At 46.5% G+C, this 17,299-nt stretch overlaps 1 protein-coding gene across 2 annotated transcripts in view; it reads left to right on the forward strand.

Moving 5' to 3' along the window:
* The window catches only part of LOC143821633 (uncharacterized), a 157,040-nt gene that overhangs the window by 30,283 nt on the left and 109,458 nt on the right, over nucleotides 1-17,299 (forward strand). The window contains exons 2-3 of one of the 2 annotated variants that reach the window (XM_077305807.1): nucleotides 15,205-15,352; nucleotides 16,396-16,554. In XM_077305807.1, coding sequence (XP_077161922.1) covers nucleotides 15,205-15,352; nucleotides 16,396-16,554 — 307 coding nt within the window. The remainder of the gene's footprint in view (nucleotides 1-15,204; nucleotides 15,353-16,395; nucleotides 16,555-17,299) is intronic. The other variant, XM_077305808.1, reaches the window with a different exon arrangement.

Here is a 17,299-nt window from a genome sequence, read left to right on the forward strand (position 1 = left end):
AGCCTATTGGGGAGAGGGGCACAGTCTCTGAGATTCTAATTTTCTGTAGACTTTTATTTATATAGAAAAGCATCCAGTCATCTTATCCCTCCACTTGGAGTCTGAAGCAGTGAAGTCCAGGCAAAATTAGATTTTAGCCTGTATCTGGCTTTCTCAGCTAGGGTTTCATGAAACCCTGAGGTTTCTTGATGGCCCTGGAAAGGTTTCCCAAATGGGTGGGATTGTTTAGATATATTTTAATTTGTTCAACATTTATTGGGTGATATGACCATATATGATGGTTGACCTGTCCCCCCCCCTCTACAAATGACCAATGATAGGCCTGGAGCGGGTGGGAAGGGGAGGAGCCCCAGTTGGGCGTGTCCACAGCAATGCTTCCCAACCTCATTCTGCACGATCGCACCACTTCTGGGGTTTCTCAAAGCCTGAAGAATGTTTCAGGGTTTTCTCAGTGGTAAAGAAGTTGAGAAAGGCTGCTCTATGTGATGCCAAAAAACTCTCAAGGCAGATGAAACATGAACATATCAGAGATGCACGGAGAGGCAACAAACAGATATGTCAGAAAGAGAGACGAGGATGTGCGATACATTAATTTAGTACTTAGCTGCTCTCTTTTCACCTCTTGTATTCTTTCTCTGTCACTCCCCCTCCCTCTAGCTGTAAAGTTCAGCATCTCAGAGACGGATGGTGCGGCCCAGGAAAGAGGTTGACAGAGTCGGCAGCTTCGCGTGATGAGTTCAGGCCTCAGATTTTGCTAGCGGTTGACATAAGTCACCGAAGGCAAGAGAGACGTTGAGTGAGAACAGCACTTGGACTATATTTAAATGATGAAGGGGGATGAAGTGCCCGAGCTGAACTTTGCTCCTCAACAGGATTTTGCTTTCTGTTCAGAATCACGCTTCACTGGGGAGTCCAGGTGGGCCTGGATCAGGCTAGAAGTGTGTGCTATATTTTTGACATCTCAGAATTTAGATAGCATTTTCTTCCCTTTCACAATTCACAGTTTTGTATGGGAGCGTTGCCAGCTGGCTGGTACCCTGTGGGAGCTTGAGGGGGCACCAAGTGTCACCCTGGTGACATGTCATCTGTAAAGCAAACCTGGGAGTCACGTTGTTGCATTGACACAACATTCTGGAGGATGTCCAGTTGACATAGCGCCATCACTGCCAAGTTTGCCCTGGAAGTGATGTCATGCTGCATCCACCCCTCACTTCCCTACCAAGCAACTTTGGAAGTGGTCAAGAGCTGCAGTGGGGGAGTCTCTTGTTATATCAGGAGCCCCGACAAATCCTGTTATATGGATAGGATGGGACTGAAAAGGGTAGCTCATGTGGCAAGTCTAGGCCAGGCCCAGAGAAATGAGATTTGGGCTCCAGGTGACAGCTTTCTTAGAAGGTACCCCTCTTTTGTTATATCTTACCCAGACATTCCAAAGAGAAGAGAAAGGATGTGGGATGGTTACCTTTTTCTGAAATGAGGAATTGAACATTTCCCTACAGATTCCACTGTTTTCTTCTAACAGTCTGGTGATGTTGCTCACACCAGGGTTTTAGGTTCCCTCAGGTTTGGTGCCAGGGGTCAGCATGGCTAGGCATTGGTCATGAACCTGGCAGAGAGTATGCCATTGAATGGAGATACAGGATGGTGCCTGCAGGTTATGGGGAGAGGCAGAGTCCCACAGTATCCTGGTCTGCTGCATCTTTCAGGCATTTCCAGAGACTCCAAGAGCCTTGCAATGACTATTCCGTAATAGTTGGTAAAGGTAAAGGTATCGCCCGTGCAAGCACAGAGTCATGTCTGACCCTTGAGGTGACGCCCTCCAGCATTTTCATGGCAGACTCAATACGGGGTGGTTTGCCAGTGCCTTCCCCAGTCATGACCGTTTACCCCCCAGCAAGCTGGGTACTCATTTTACCGACCTCGGAAGGATGGAAGGCTGAGTCGACCTTGAGCCAGCTGCTGGGATCAAACTCCCAGTCTCATGGTCAGAGCTTCAGACAGCATGTCGGCTGCCTTACCACTCTGCACCACAAGAGGCTCTAATAGTCAGTACTGGGGTTAAAAACAAAGTGAGAGAACTGTACCTGCTTCCTTCCAGTGTATTGGGAGAGTCATAACTTGGGAGAAGGAGAGTGCTGGAAGGAGGGTGGATGGAAAGGCCTGTAGGTAACCTGCGCCCAAGAGCCCTTAGTTGAAAGCTGGTACTGGCTCAGAAGACCTTGCTTTTTAAAATCCCTTCCATTTAAGCTTGAAAAAGGGGCTCCCTGTTTGCGGCCTGCCTGTTTTGTGTGTGTATAAAGCACGGGAAGGTGCTGCTTCCCCGCCGTCCCAAAATGTTTACCCAAGTCTTTGTTCCTAGCACAAGCAAGATGGTTCAAGGGGGGTGTTTGCAATTCCTTTGCAAACCTTTTGAGGTAGGAATGCGAACATTTTTATAAATGCTGAACTGGAAATGCTGTTTTTTTCCCAGTCTGAACCCCTGGTGAAAAGCAGGCACAGATCTGTGTACGGCACAACTTGCAGTTGAATTGACTTAGAATGTCTACTTAAAAGGGAGTGCAGCCCAGGATGGGGGGAGAGAGGGGGCACAAAGGAATTAGCCCTCAGTAGGGCCCCTCTGCAAAGAGCAGGGATACTAGATAGTCCTTTCCTGCGACCCCAATCTCTACCCACTTTCTCTTGCTCTCTGCAAAAACATGAGGCATATGGGATGCACGTGGTTCCTTTGCCCACCCTGTGAAACTTGGAACGCATCCACAGATATGACAAAAACAGATGGTGGCTCCAACATGCTGTTTCTACTCCTGGACACTTAATGTATTAGGTGGTCTGGAACAGCTTGCCCGTAGCTCAGTTGCAGCCCTCCTTGGCCCCTCCATTTAATCCCCATCATCCGCAATTAAAATCACCTGAGGGTCATTGTGTGTATGATACCTGCCCAACGGTCTGCAAAGGCTGGTGGGATTGGGCATTTGCAGGCGGCTGTTTTCCTTTGCATTGAGCACCCCAGCACAAGAGAATGCTTGGCTTGTGTGCCCCACCTCTGCCTGCTGGAGCAGGGGGCGGGGGCTGTGGCTCAGTGGTAGAATATCTGCTTGGCACGCAGGAAGTCCCAGGTTCAGTCCCTGGCATCTCCAGCTAAAAAGATCAGGTGTTAGAGGATGGGAATGAAAAAAAATGGACCGATCTGATTTAGTATATTACAGCTTCATGTGTTAAGAGGGCTGCTTTTCAATCCTGGAGGCAGCACAATGGGGGTTCCCCCCCACAAACACACACACAGTTGGGGGAGAGATTTAGTATGTGTTGTCTTGTCTTTGGGAGGCTCCGTGTGCTAAGTAAGGTTGTAAGTGGAGAGAGGAGAACTCACTCGGTGGGCACTTTTCATGGTCATGAATATTTGGCACATTCTCAAATGCACTCTTAGATGCTTAGACAGTCGTGTGTAGGAACCTAACTCAGTTCCATCTAAGAATGGGGGAATTGCTCTTGGATTGATTGGGAATGGTCTCAGATAATATCTGAGATAATGGTCTCAGATAAGAGCCTCTTGTGGCGCAGAGTGGTAAGGCAGCAGAAATGCTGTCTGAAGCTGTCTGCCCATGAGGCTGGGAGTTCAATCCCAGCAGCCGGCTCAAGGTTGACTCAGCCTTCCATCTTTCCGAGGTCGGTAAAATGAGTACCCAGCTTGCTGGGGGGTAAACGGTAATGACTGGGGAAGGCACTGGCAAACCACCCCGTTTTGAGTCTGCCATGAAAACGCTAGAGGGCGTCACCCCAAGGGTCAGACATGACCCGGTGCTTGCACAGGGGATACCTTTACCTTTTACAAATGCACTCTTAGATGCTTAGACAGTCGTCTGTGAGAACCTAATGCAGTTCCATCTAAGAATGGGGGAATTGCTCTTGGATTGATTGGGAATGGTCTCAGATAATATACTTTTTTTAAAAGCCAGGAAATAACCACCAAACCTAGTGGTAGATCTGGGACCCCGTTATGCTCCCCACGACTACAAAGATATCTGTAATGGCTGGGGAGTTTCATGTATTAAGGAGATTGTCTTCGAATCCTGGAATTATTGTGCAGGGGGTTGGGCTAGATGGCCTATATGCCCCTTGCAACTCCAATTCACCCTTATGAATTTGTGCCACCTAGGAAATTAAGCATGGGAGTCTTGTCAGAACCTTGAAGAAAGACTTCCTGGGGATGCCATGTATGGATTTGCATTTTGGGGGGTGGGGCATGATTCCTGCATAGTGCAGGGGGTTGGACTAGATGACCTTGGAGATTCCTTACAACTCTATGAATCTATGATCTCATATGTACTTACATGCATATCTACCTGCCTGCTCACTCTTTAATGTTCAGACATTAATCAGACATTAATCACCCAGCCACAGCTGGGATGTTTAGTCTGGTAATTTTGAAATACCATAGGACTGTTTGGTTTGCAAGGATCTTGAGACGGTTGGAAAATTTATGCCGAACAAGTTGGTAATATATTATTCCCAAAGACATGGGCGAAATAAATCCAATGGACATCGCTAGGTCTCATTTAAGCCTCTGTCACATTGCAAATACAGATGATATTACAGTGTTTTTACGTTCTGTTATGTCTCAAATTGTGGCTCTCCAGATGTACTTAGACTACAATTCCCATAAGACCCTGCAAGCAGGGCTAACGGAAATTGTAGTCCATAGTCATCTGGAGAGCCACAGTTTGGCCACCCCTGTCTAGAGGGATGGCATCTGTAAAGTCTGGGATCCTATAACTCTTCATACATACACAAACCTGTAGATTCTATTACGTGAACCATGGGCATTTGCAATTCTGGGTCAATTCACTGAGGGGCAGTCACTGAAGAAGAACAGCTCTCATTTGCAACCTTCCTTTTTAGTTGTATGTCAAGATTAGGGTGCTCACTCAGGTTCCTGTGCTAAAGCAAAGACTGGTAGGTTTCTTCTTACGCTGATTAGGAAGGATGGTCCAGACTACGCCAATCTCATCAGATCCCAGATACTCAGCAGAGCTGGCCCTGATCAGTACTTCATTAGAAGGACCACTGAGGAAGTCCAGTGTTCCTCTGTAAAGACAGGTGTACTGAAAACAACATCCCATTGTTAAAAAGGAGAAGAAGAGTTGGTTCTTATATGCCACTTTTCTCTACCTGAAGGAGTCTCAAAGTGGCTTCCGATCGCCTTCCCTTTCCTCTCCCCACAACAGACACCCTGCGAGGTGAGTGAGGCTGAGAGAGCCCTGATATCACTGCTCGGTCAGAGCAGTTTTATCAGTGCCGTGGTGAGCCCAAGGTCACCCAGCTGGCTGCATGTGGGGGAGCGCGGAATTGAACCCAGCTTGCCAGATTAGAAGTCCGCACTCTTAACCACTACACTAAACTGGGTACAGGGATGGGAACAGCTAGTTTTAGAACTTGGGAGCTCGTGCAGGCTATGCTTCTTACTAACCAGCAGAGCTAACTAGTCAAGGACTCCACTCAGTGAGAGGAAAGCAACTCATACAAGTGACATGGAAGAAATCCAATAACCGAACTTAATTCCCTGCTAGAGTTGGCAGCTATTCAGCAGGAGACTGGGGGGGCAAGGACACGGGAGGCATCACATGGCATGACTTCTGAGGAAACCTGAAAGCGATGCTGGTCTTCTTTAGCAATTGCCAAAATCATAGAATCCTAGAGTTGGAAGGGGCTATACAGGCCATCTAGTCCAACTCCCTGCTCAACGCAGGATCAGCCCTAAGCATCCTAAAGCAACTACTATTCTATCACAGACTATCTACCAATTCCTAGACATATCATCACTTCCAAGTTTCCCTGGATCAGATGTTAAGCCTTTGGCAATTTTTATTTTTATTTTTTCCTGCCACTGCTCCAAGCAGCAGTAGGAAATGCCAGCGTGGGTTGGGGAATCCCCTGCCCACACCCAGGGCTCTGGCAACCCTCTAAATCCCTGCTGTTCCCAGCGTGTATCTTGGCAGGACAAGAATGTTAGCAAAGCTACAGAAATAAAGAAGTGGCATTCAGTACTGTTTACTGCAACAACAGGATTGCAGAAGGCTCGGGCTAGCATCAGAACATCTAGCGGTCCAGAGCCCTTCAGGATATCGCTTAGAGCAGGGGTAGTCAAACTGCGGCCCTCCAGATGCCCACGGACTACAATTCCCACAAGCCCCTGCCAGCATTCGCTGGCAGGGGCTCGTGGGAATTGTAGTCCGTGGACATCTGGAGGGCCGCAGTTTGACTACCCCAGGCTTAGAGAGAGAAAAGAAAACAGAAGAAGCATTCATCAAGCACTGATCATTCTGAAGCATAAATTATAGCTCCCCCTAGAGTTAGAATGGGCCAGACATGCTCTGCATCAGTGCATGCATTAAATCAAACCCCTGATGTGCTGTCATCACTTCCAGAAAGGGGACTGCAAGTGAATTCTTAAAGACGCAGACTAGGGTTGCATGGCAAGCAGGGGAATGTGGGGGAGGGGAGGTACACTGCTGGGGGGAACTGCTTTTTAAAAAATGTGCCCTCGTGTATTTACCGGACGTTTTCGGAAGTGACAAAGAGTAGCTCTAGGAATTGCTGGAAACTCCAAAAGAAAATCATAGATGATTCAGGTGATTCCTAAAGCTACTTTTTCTCACCTCTGGCAAATGCTGAAGGCTGCTTTTTTTTTTAATGTTCCTTTTTCTGCTGCCACTGCAGGTGGTACCATGCAGTAGGACCTGAGGACAAGATGCCCCCTGGCCCAGCAAGGACTGGACAGCCATAGTACAGACACACTTAATATTTGCAAAACAATGGGGCTGGCTTGGAAATATCTTCACTGTATTCAGTCAAAACTGATCTTTCCCTGTCTAGGTCTGAATCTGAGTTTGTGGTAAAACCCAGTTGTAGATATTACTGATTGGCTGGTGCCTATTATGTCAAATTAGATGCCCCTCCATGATTGGCTCTTCTTCCAGGAATGCAAATGCTGTAATCAAACACTTACAGCAATTAAACTGGGGACCTGTCAGCATCTAACAAAGGCAGGATCTTAAGATCTTTACCTAAGAAATCTGCTTTTTCCTTTAAAAAAATCTAGCCTAATGAAAAGTTCTGATGAGCTCGAAAACTTGCACAAATTTTCTTTGGTTGGCCCTTGGGTCAGCAGGCGATTTTACCATAGAGCTCTTGGCAATTCCTAGAGCTACTGTATGTCACTTCCTTTTCTTTTTTTTACTGAAAGTGACAAGGAAAGGAATGCAGTGCTGCCATCACTTGAGAGTGATAGAGGACAAAAGAAGCAGGCTCTCTCAGCCTCAGCTTATCTATCCATCTATCCATCTATCCATCCATCTCCAGCCACTCTCCATGGACTCATAGTGGGTCACATAGAATAAAAACATCAATAAAACTAATCACCCCCCCCCCCCCAATAACCTACCTCACAGGGTGTCTGTTGTAGGGAGAGGAAAGGGAAGGCAAATATTAGCCACTTTGAGACTCTTTCTGGAAGTAAAAAGCTGGGTATAAAAAACCCTCTTCCTTCTGCTATGTGCCCCCAAAGGGTACAAGACTGATGGGAGAAACCAGATCTGTAGGAATAGACCTTTCTGGGCTATTGATAAAAGTACAGATAAGGATAAAGGAATCTTGCCATCTGGAGTTGGAGCAGGCATGCACTAGTACATCACCCCTCTGTAAAAATGCAGAGAAATAATTATCATCTTTGAGTGCCCTCTTCCAAATTAAGCGCTATGAATGGTGCTGTTTACCCCCTGCCTGGCAAGCTAATTGTCCATGCAGGGGAAGAGTTGGGCGGCTTCACTTTCATCCAAGCGATTCCTTACCCTTCCCATCCCCGAACTGTCAAGCATGCCATGGGCCCCTTTGTAAAACCTGATCTGTCTGTAGTGGTCCTGTCTTGTGGGCACTTACCAGCTCCATATGCTTTTGAAATTAATTGTGTGAAACTGTGAAAAGAGCACAGCCTCCCTCCGCAGCGACTGGCCGCAGCTCTCCCGCCCCTCTTTTCCGTCTCATGTAAGACCAGATGCCTTGGATTGACTTACAAGCACTGGAATGTTTTATGTCTTGCAGACGTTTTTGAAAAAGAGAGGGAGAGAAAGAGACTTACCTTGCCACAGGATGCTTAGCAGATTTTCTCGCAGAGTTTGGAGCATTAGGCACGTTAAAACTTTTATGGTCAAGGTCCGTGATTTTTCTTTCTTGCGGGTCGGCAGTCAAGGAAATGTGGCTTTACAATTCTTAGCTTTGTAGAGCTGTGAGAGAAGCAATTCTAGAATCAAGAAAAGCTTCAGTTTAAGAGAAGAATTAAATTTCTTGCCAAGTCACTCCAGTATCAGAAAGCTTGGAAATACTGGGTTAAGGCACTCAATTCTCTAGGCTTCTCCCCTCGCCCCCTTAGTGGGACTTTTGTCTGTCTCCCACCATGGAGCTAAAAGGAGCTGGGGAGCATTATCGATCAGAGAAATTGTGGTAACCATTAACCACCACCCCCTTCTTCAGAGCCATGGCCCCAATCCATAGCCGTTCTCTTTTAAAGCTGAGTCATGCATCTCATTTCAGTCAGCAAACTCTGTAGTCACAAGTAGTTTGACCTGACATTGAGCTCCATGTGAGGGACTGTGGAATGTAGGAACATGTTTATTGCTTGCATGGTACTTAAGCTCAGAAAGTACCTTAATCTACAACTTCCAGGCATTCCAGTTTAATTTGCCTTTTAAACCAAGGGGGTTATGTCCTGTAATTTTCTCAGTGTGTGGATGGATGGATGGATGGATGGATGGATGGATGGATGGATGGATGGATGGATGGATGGATGGATGGATGGACGGATTTGCCAGCTCAAGGTTGGGAAATACTTGGAGGTTTTTTGGGTGGAGCCTCAAGAGGGTGGGGTTTGGAGAGGAGAGGGACTTCAGTGGGATATAATGATATTGGGTCCACCTTCCAAAATGGCCGTTGTCTCCAGGGGAACTGATCTCTGTTGCCTGAGGACCAGTTGTAAGCCCAGGAGATCTCCAGCCACTACCTGGAGGTTGGCAACCCTAGAGTGTGTGTTTGGGCTGTTTAGCTCCTTACGCTAAGAAGCCTACCTTTTCTTCTAAGCTATCGTATCCCTGCAGACCAAATTATCGTTATATGTGCCAGGGCAAACAAACAAAAACAAAAAATTCCCAAAGGCTGTGAAAGAACAAAGTGCAAATAATTGTGAAGTTGGTTGCATTGAACCAGAGATCCTGGAGCACAGAAACCAGCCCAGATTTTTTTCTCTGCTCACCCATCAGTCGAGTGGTAAGCACTCCAAGGACATCCCTGGGCCAAGTTTCCAATGGAAGGGCAGGAGCCCTCTCCTGGGCCCAAGGGCCATACATCAAATTAATTTTTCTCCTTTGGGGGTCCCCATTCAATCTCTACCTAGAGCATACCCACAAGCATATTCCCGGATCCCCCCTCAATCCCCCCTTAACAACTGGACACTCCTTTCTTGCTCTTTTTTCACGCTACCCCACTGTCAAGCAAAGGGGGATGTTTAGGATGAAAGGGCAGAAAATTATATGCTGGTTCTTCATAGCTTTAAGTTGTCAACCCAGGAGCTCCATTTTATGTACAAAAATGTTAAACAGAGCAGTTCCTTGTTATCCCTTCTGCCAGGGGTTTGTTGAGGCTTCAGTGGGGCATTAAAAATAACATACCATGAGACATGCAAGATGTAAACCAGCAGTCACCATCTCATGAGCAGGGGAAGAAGGGTCCCCTCCTCTTGAGGTCTCCTCCCTTCCCAATCTTCAGATAAAATCTTAAGTGTTCCGGATTTCTGCACCCCCACACACATTTAAAAAATATAAAGTTCTCCTGTTCACAGCTGCAGGGAGAACCACAAAAATGAAATTGTGGCGTGTAAAAGCAGGGAAAAGGAGAAGGAGAAATAAATCCAGCTTGCAAACTGGCAAAAAAAAAAAAGAGGGATTAGACTGAAAACTTTTAACTCTTTTAAATGGCTTTCAGTAGGTGTTAGGGCCAAGCTGGGATTGCAAGTGATCTAAGTCCAGACTTGCCTGCACCCAAGCCAGAGACGAAGCTGCCTTATACCGAATCAGACCAGCAATCCTTCAAAATCAAGCTGTTTATTCAGACTAGCAGTGGATCTCCAGGGTCTTAGGTGGTGGTCTTTCACATCACCTCCCTCCAAAGCCTTTTACCTGAAAATGCTGGGGTTTGAACCTGGCACCTTCTGGGTACCAAGCGGATGTTAACATGACGCTCACATGAAGGTGAATCAGACTTCTGGTCTATCAAGGTCAGTATTGTCTGCTCAGGCTGGCAGCGGCTCTCTAAGGTCTTAACCAGTGGTCTTTAGTATCACCTACTGCTTGGTCCTTTTCAGCTGGAGATGCCGGGAATTGAACTTGGGACATTATGCATGCAAAGCAGATGCTCTTCCGCTGAGCCACAGCCCCTCTATTCTAGCTGCTGCTGTTTCGACCAGGTGAAAACAGGCTAGGCTGTGGACCTACATCTGGGATTAGCATGGTTGCTAACTATTCTGCCACTTACAAACGCTGAGGACCACTGCTGGGAAAGGAAGGAGGGCAGTGTGTATGTGAAAGAGGCAGAATAGTTGTTCTTCTTTCATACTCCTTTTCAATCCACTGGCACAAGTGAGTCTAAAGGAAGTATGAGGAACTCCCAGCTTGCTCCCCGCCCACCTAACTCAAGTATTTCTGCCACAGAAATGCGCATGCGCATAATGCATTCATGACATTAATTTTCCCTTTGTGATTGTTGCCACCACATTCCATTGCCTTAGGGGGAATTACTCAGATAACCTGGGTGGGAAATGTACAGGAGAAATGTTTCCGCTCTTGGTTGGTGTCCTTCGGAGTTTGTCTGGCAGCTTGAAGTGGCTGCTGAACAGCCCAGATCTAGAGTGACTTGAAAATGTGCATTCTTGCACATTTGTCCTTCTGGGTTCTTCTGGACAGCACTGCAGAGAGAAGGGACAGCGGAGCCAGAGAGATAGCTGCCTCTGCATCAGATGGCTCGGATATCGTGCGGTGACGTTCCTGTGTCAAACTACTTAGGGGGTGTACTATGGTGGAGGAGCAGATTTAGCTGTCTCCATGGCCAGCTGATATGAACTGAAGGACGATGAAGATGCTCTGAACACTATGTGGATTATTGCACTCATCTTCAGTGGTAAACACAACCAACTTCAGCTGTTGACTGAATAGTTCTACATAAATCACTATAAGGGGGAAAAGGTTAAGATTTATAAGACAGTAAACCTCTGTTTGAATAAAGGCTCTATTGTGCTGGTTAGATCCTTTGCTCTTCCTCTCTTAATCAAGGATAGAGCCACATGCCAGTCCCTTTACACTTGCAAATAAGTTTTATTAAGTGTCATCACAACCTGTCCTGTTTCCATAACAGAGCTAAGCTGATTTTTGGGTGCTGGGGGTGGGGGAGGAGAGATAAGCTACGTCTAAGCTTTCCTGTACATCTTCTTGCTTTCCTTGCAAATTAGCATCCTAATATTTCACAGTGAGATATTTCTGGCAGCCATATGGCACACACAAAGACCTTATGTGAATGGATCTGCTCTGTTTGAAACAGGGTTCTACTGTGTGGATGGATTCTTAGGGCGGTGCATTTACCAAAATGCAAAACCAAAATTCCACCCGCCCCCCCACAGGCGTCTGCAAAAACCTTAGGTTGGTTTTAACCTGAGATGAGAAAACATCAGTGCAATGCACTAGGGTCCCTTATTGGAAATCTATAAATACCCCTGAGCTGTACATTTACAATTCTAAGACCTTCCTAAGGAATTAAACATCGAAAGGATCTATTAAGTCATCTGCCCAATTGTCTTGCCAGGCCAGGAATGGATTATTTCCTTGCCCCAGTCCAAATACTGAAACCTCCAGTAACATTTGAGACAGCTTTGGGTTCATCCCCTCCCCCCCCCCCCCCCCCGGAAATATTTCATGGTTTTCGCTGCTATTTTCCTTGCATCGTGGGTGCTTCTTGTTAAGCTCCCTTTGAAATAGCATCGACCGGCCTGAACGGATTGCTCTGACAAATGTTTGCATTTATGGAACTCCGGTACGGATTGGAGTCAAAACATCCCAGTTGGGAATTAATAAAGTTTGACTGACTGATACAGTTGGGAATAGTCAGGTTGGTGCCAAAAGGAACCATTAAGGCTGAAATAAAGGACTCCTTGGGAGGAATGTCCACTTGCTAGGCCTGCAAGGGGGAAGGTTCCAGTCAGACTATTGCAGTGTGCTATTGCAGTGACTCACCTGAAGAAGGAGGTGCTAACTGGAAAAGGTGGTCGGGGTGGGGCTGATTGAGCCACCACCCCATGAGTCAGGAAGGCAATCCTCTTTTACCCAGCTCTACAAAGATTCAGACTCTAGCTTTCCTCTTGAGCAAATTCCTTTTTTGCGCAGTGATGTGTGATTGTTTGTCTGAAGAGGATTGCTTTATATTTGAGCACATGGACTTGTTCTAAATGGTACTGCAGATGTTTTGAGCATACATGTTCTTGCATTGCTTTTCCTGGCCCTGACTCCCAGCTCCTTCCGAACCAACCCAGAAGGAAATCCCTTACAAAAGAAGCATTTCCTTTGCTTCTGCTAGAGCAGTGGGGGGTATAGCAAGCTAACATGGCTGGCTTCTCTAGAATTTTGACCTTGCTAATTTGCTAGCCTTAGCACGCTGACATTCGTCATGTGTGCCATTCTGGATTGGCTCCTGGTTCCCACTCAATGGTTGCTCCTCTTCAGCAATAACAAGAAAGAAAGAAAGAAAGAAAGAAAGAAAGAAAGAAAGAAAGAAAGAAAGAAAGAAAGAAAGAAAGAAAGAAAGAAAGAAAGAAAGAAAGAAAGAAAGAAAGAAAGAAACCTGAATATAAAAAGGGAAGTGCTCTTCCTATTTCTAGTTTCAGAGACGTGTGTTTAAGTAGTCTGGAATCTAAAGAATAGGGGTATCAAATAATACATATGTAGATGGCTCAGATGAGCCTCTTGTGGTGCAGAGTGGTAAGGCAAAGACATGCTGTGAAGCTGTCTGACCATGAGGCTGGGAGTTCAATCCCAGTAGCCGGCTCAAGGTTGACTCAGCTTTCCATCCTTCCAAGGTCGGTAAATTGAGTACCCAGCTGGCTGGGGGGTAAACGGTAATGACTGGGGTAGGCACTGGCAAACCACCCCGTATTGAGTCTGCCATGAAAATGCTAGAGGGCATCACCCCAAGGGTCAGACATGACCTAGTGCTTGCACCTTTTACCTTTAGATTGCTCAGTTGGGGGACTCTGTTCACTTGCTTATCCTTGGCGTGGAATGTTAGACTTTTTTCATCTTTTGTGGCCCTTAGAGTCTCTTTAACGCAGTTCTAGAACTCTCCTTCTGAGATGTAGAGCAAAACTAGCTTGGGAAGCCAAAGGCAGAACTCTTACTCCATGCTGCCACTGAATTAAAGCAGCTTTCTGCTCAATTGACTTGTTATTTCGCAGAGTGGCAAACAGCAGTTTATTTGTATGTATACTGACATCTCCCAGTGTGCTCCGAGGTGCTCATCTGCCCTTAAATAAATATCTTGCCTCATCTTCTTCGATGGGCATTAGAAGGACCCTCAAGGCTTGGACACCTCCCAAGCCATGGCAGACGGCGCTGGCAGACTTCCCACTTGACGCACATGAGATGCGCTGCACTTCTCTCCCCAGCTGTGCGATCCCATGCCTTCCTGTGAGCTCAGGCACAGCAGGGTGACATATCTGGGCATGATTGTCTCTCTTGCCCTCTGGCAGATCGGTTGTTTCTACTTCACAAGGTTCAAGACTGAATGAAGGTGCAGGTCAGGGGAAAAGAATTGTTTTTTTGTACCCTGCTTTTCACTATCTGAAGGAGTCTCAGAATGGCTTACAATCGCCTTTCCTTCCCCTCTCTCCACAACAGACACAACAGACAACAGAGTTAGGTTGGGCTGAGAGCCTTGAGAGAACAGTGACTGGCCCAAGGTCACCCAGCAGGCCTTGTGTGTCTCAAAGCGGTTTACAATCACCTTCTTCTCCTCTCCCCACAACAGACACCCTGTGAGGTAGGTGGGTCTGAGAGAGCTCTGAGGAGACTGGCCCATGGTTTCCCATCTGGCTCCTTGTGGAGGAGGATTGAGGAATCAAACCTGACTCTCCAGATTAGAGGCCACAGATTTTAACCACTATGCCAGACTGGTTGTCACTACACCAAGCTGTTGCTTTTGTCCATGAGGACTTCATGCCAGAAATGTCGCCTTTCCTAACCATCAAAGTGTGAGAGAGTGTTAGACACCAGATATCTAGACCTGGGAGCTATAATGCAAGGATGAAGGCATCTTGCTCTGTGCATCATCAGGGGAAGGATCTGGTGGCCTGGCCTATGCTGCACTATAGCGCCACCACTGAAGATGGCCAGAACTGGTATGGCCATTATTAACTCTGCCAAGAATCTCAGGAGTCCAATAGGATTTCTCTCTGACCCAGCACCAGAGTTTGAGCAGCTTGCCCCTTGGACAAAGAGTACGTTGCTCTTGGGCTGCCTGTTCTTGTGTAATAATTGTTTTTCACACAAAAAATGAGCCGGCCAAGAAGAAGCATACGGTACAAAAGGAAACGAATCTTTAGTGGCTGAATAACCCCTCCAGGTCACTCTGTTTCAAGTGTTGTATGGGAAGGAATTGAAAAAGTATCTGATGTTTGTATTGTGGTGAGTATAACAGTGTGGGGCCATTCAAGTGGGTAGCCATGCTGGTCTGAAGCAGCACAACAAAACAAAATCAGAGTCCAGTGGCACCTTTAAGACCAACAAAGAATTATTCAAGGTGTGAGCTTTTGAGTGCAAGGAAGAGTGAGGAAGAGTCCTTGCACTCGAAAGCTCACGCCTTAAATAAATCTTTGTTGGTCTTAAAAGTGCCATTGGATTCTGATTTGGTTTTAGTGTGGGGCCAATAAATGAGCCTGCCTCCTTCCTCCAAAGTTGCTAGTTTTCAGTGAGCACAGGAAAGGGGTCAATAGACCACCTGCAATCTGAAATGATATAAACAGATTGAGCCTAACATTTTCCTTCAAGTGCTTTAATGTGCCTCAACTCAGATTTGCATTCTTGTATTTTTTGCTTTTCTTTCTTTCTCTCCCCCATATAGTTGAAGTGAACCTGCTGAACAAACTGGTGTCCTACAGCCAGGATTTTGGCAATTTTTCCCTCAGCTACGATGAAGCCAACTGCAGTATTCTGGAGATCGGACAGTATGCCACTCTCAGCATCCCTTCTGTGGAAGTCTTTGAGGAAAAGTGAGTGTGACGCCAAAATTCTCTGCATCTTTCTTCCTGGATTTGGGAACATGGCATTTTTAATATCTAAAGAACATGGTATATGTTCAAAGTTGTCGCAGCTTTGGTGCATTCATCTCCTTCTTCCTCCTATGTATGACCAAATTGCCATGTGTATATTGAGCTACTATTTCCTAGTGGAAAGAGTATCAGAGGGCAGAGAATCACCCCCTTAACTACCACCAAGCTCTAGATTGGTTAACCATTCCCTCAATTATGTTCATGTTCATGTTCATGTTCATGTTCATGTTCATGCTCATGTTTATATACCACCGCTCTCGAATGTCTCGCAGCAATTTCAAAAGTCCACGAAAAATGTAAAATCCAATAAAAACCCATTAAAAATAATATTTAAAACACAATATAATTATGGTGGATAATAAATACATAACCCACTCCCCTCCCCATGTCCAGCAAGGTCTATTACTCTCTATCTGGGAGAGAGGGACTTAGTTGGTTTCAGCTAAAGATCCACAGCTGACAGCGCCGGGAGTCGACCTGGCCTCAACCATATGCCTGGTGGAAGAGCTCCGTCTTGCAGGCCCTGCGGAAAGCTGGCAAATCCCGCAGGGCCCGTAGCTCTTCTGGGAGCTCATTCCACCAGGTTGGGTCTAGGGCCGAAAAAGCCCTGGCCCTGGTAGAGGCTAGGCGTATTTCCTCGGGGGCCCAGGACCACCAGTCAATTCATACCCGCAGATCAAGGAGCCCTATGGGTGGGTATAAGCAGGGCCAACCATAGTAACTCTCAACATCAACTCTGTCCCGCCATATCACACTTCTTCAAGCAATAAAGTTTCTTCCTTTAATAAAGGTGGTTTTTCACCCTTAAAAAGCTTTTGGGTTTATAACCCCCTCCTTGCAATTCAAAATGGTGCAGTCCTGGGAAGACCAAACCACAAGATTATTCTGAATGTGATGAATTTGATTGGCTTTAACTTGGGGCTGTCTAGCAATGTGCAAGTATTTGTGCTCCTGGCTACCACTGAGATCTGTTATGTTCTTAGCTTTGCAGATGAGCTCAGCCTGTTACTGACCCTTCAGTACTCTCTGAAGGAGGAGACCAGCCTCTTGACGATCATCGGCTACCGCAGTGACATCCTCCTTCAGATCAGGATCAGCCCTTATGCCTTGGTTTTTGTAGCCAGCAGGAGACGCCATTATGAGTAAGCTCTGTGCCAATGCAGATCATTGCCTCGAGAAAGCAGTTCGGTCCATATTTAAACTGCAGGTTCTTATACCAGAAATAAAGCTCTGTAATATCGAGTGGACCACTAGAGGGAGCGGAACAGGTGCTGAACAGACCTCTTTCCCCAAAGCACTGTGAACAGTGGAATTAGACATATGCACAGAGACCAGGTCTATCTGTGGTTACTCACTATAAAAACCATGATGCCTCCTAGCACTGGTATTCAGAAGATGCCTCTGATGTAGATGTTCCCTTTAGAGCAGGGGTAGCCAAATGGTGGATTTCCAGATGTCCATGAACTACAGTTCCCATGAGCCCCTTCTCTAAAAACCAGTCGTCTATTGAGTTCCACATCCTGTCTCACACCGGAGCCAAGCTGGAGGTCCAGCAAAAGGGCATAAAGGCTGAGGTTTTCTCAGTTTGCCCATTTGGTATAGTGGTTAGGAGTGTGGGCTTCTAATCTGGCAAGCTAGGTTAAATTCTGCACTCCTCCACATGCAGCCAGCTGGGTGACATTGGGCTCGCCAAGGCATTGATAAAGCTGTTCTAACCAAGCAGTGATATCAGGGCTCTCTCAGCCTCACCCACCTCCCAGGGTATCTGTTGTGGGGAGAGGAAAGGGAAGGCGACTGTAAGCCGCTTTGAGCCTCCTTCAGGTAGAGAAAAATGGCATATAAGAACCAACTCTTCTCCTGATGTTTTCTCCTGACACTGATATTCAG

This window comes from Paroedura picta, chromosome 12 (genome assembly GCF_049243985.1).
Source record: "Paroedura picta isolate Pp20150507F chromosome 12, Ppicta_v3.0, whole genome shotgun sequence".
NCBI classification, from domain to species: domain Eukaryota; kingdom Metazoa; phylum Chordata; class Lepidosauria; order Squamata; family Gekkonidae; genus Paroedura; species Paroedura picta.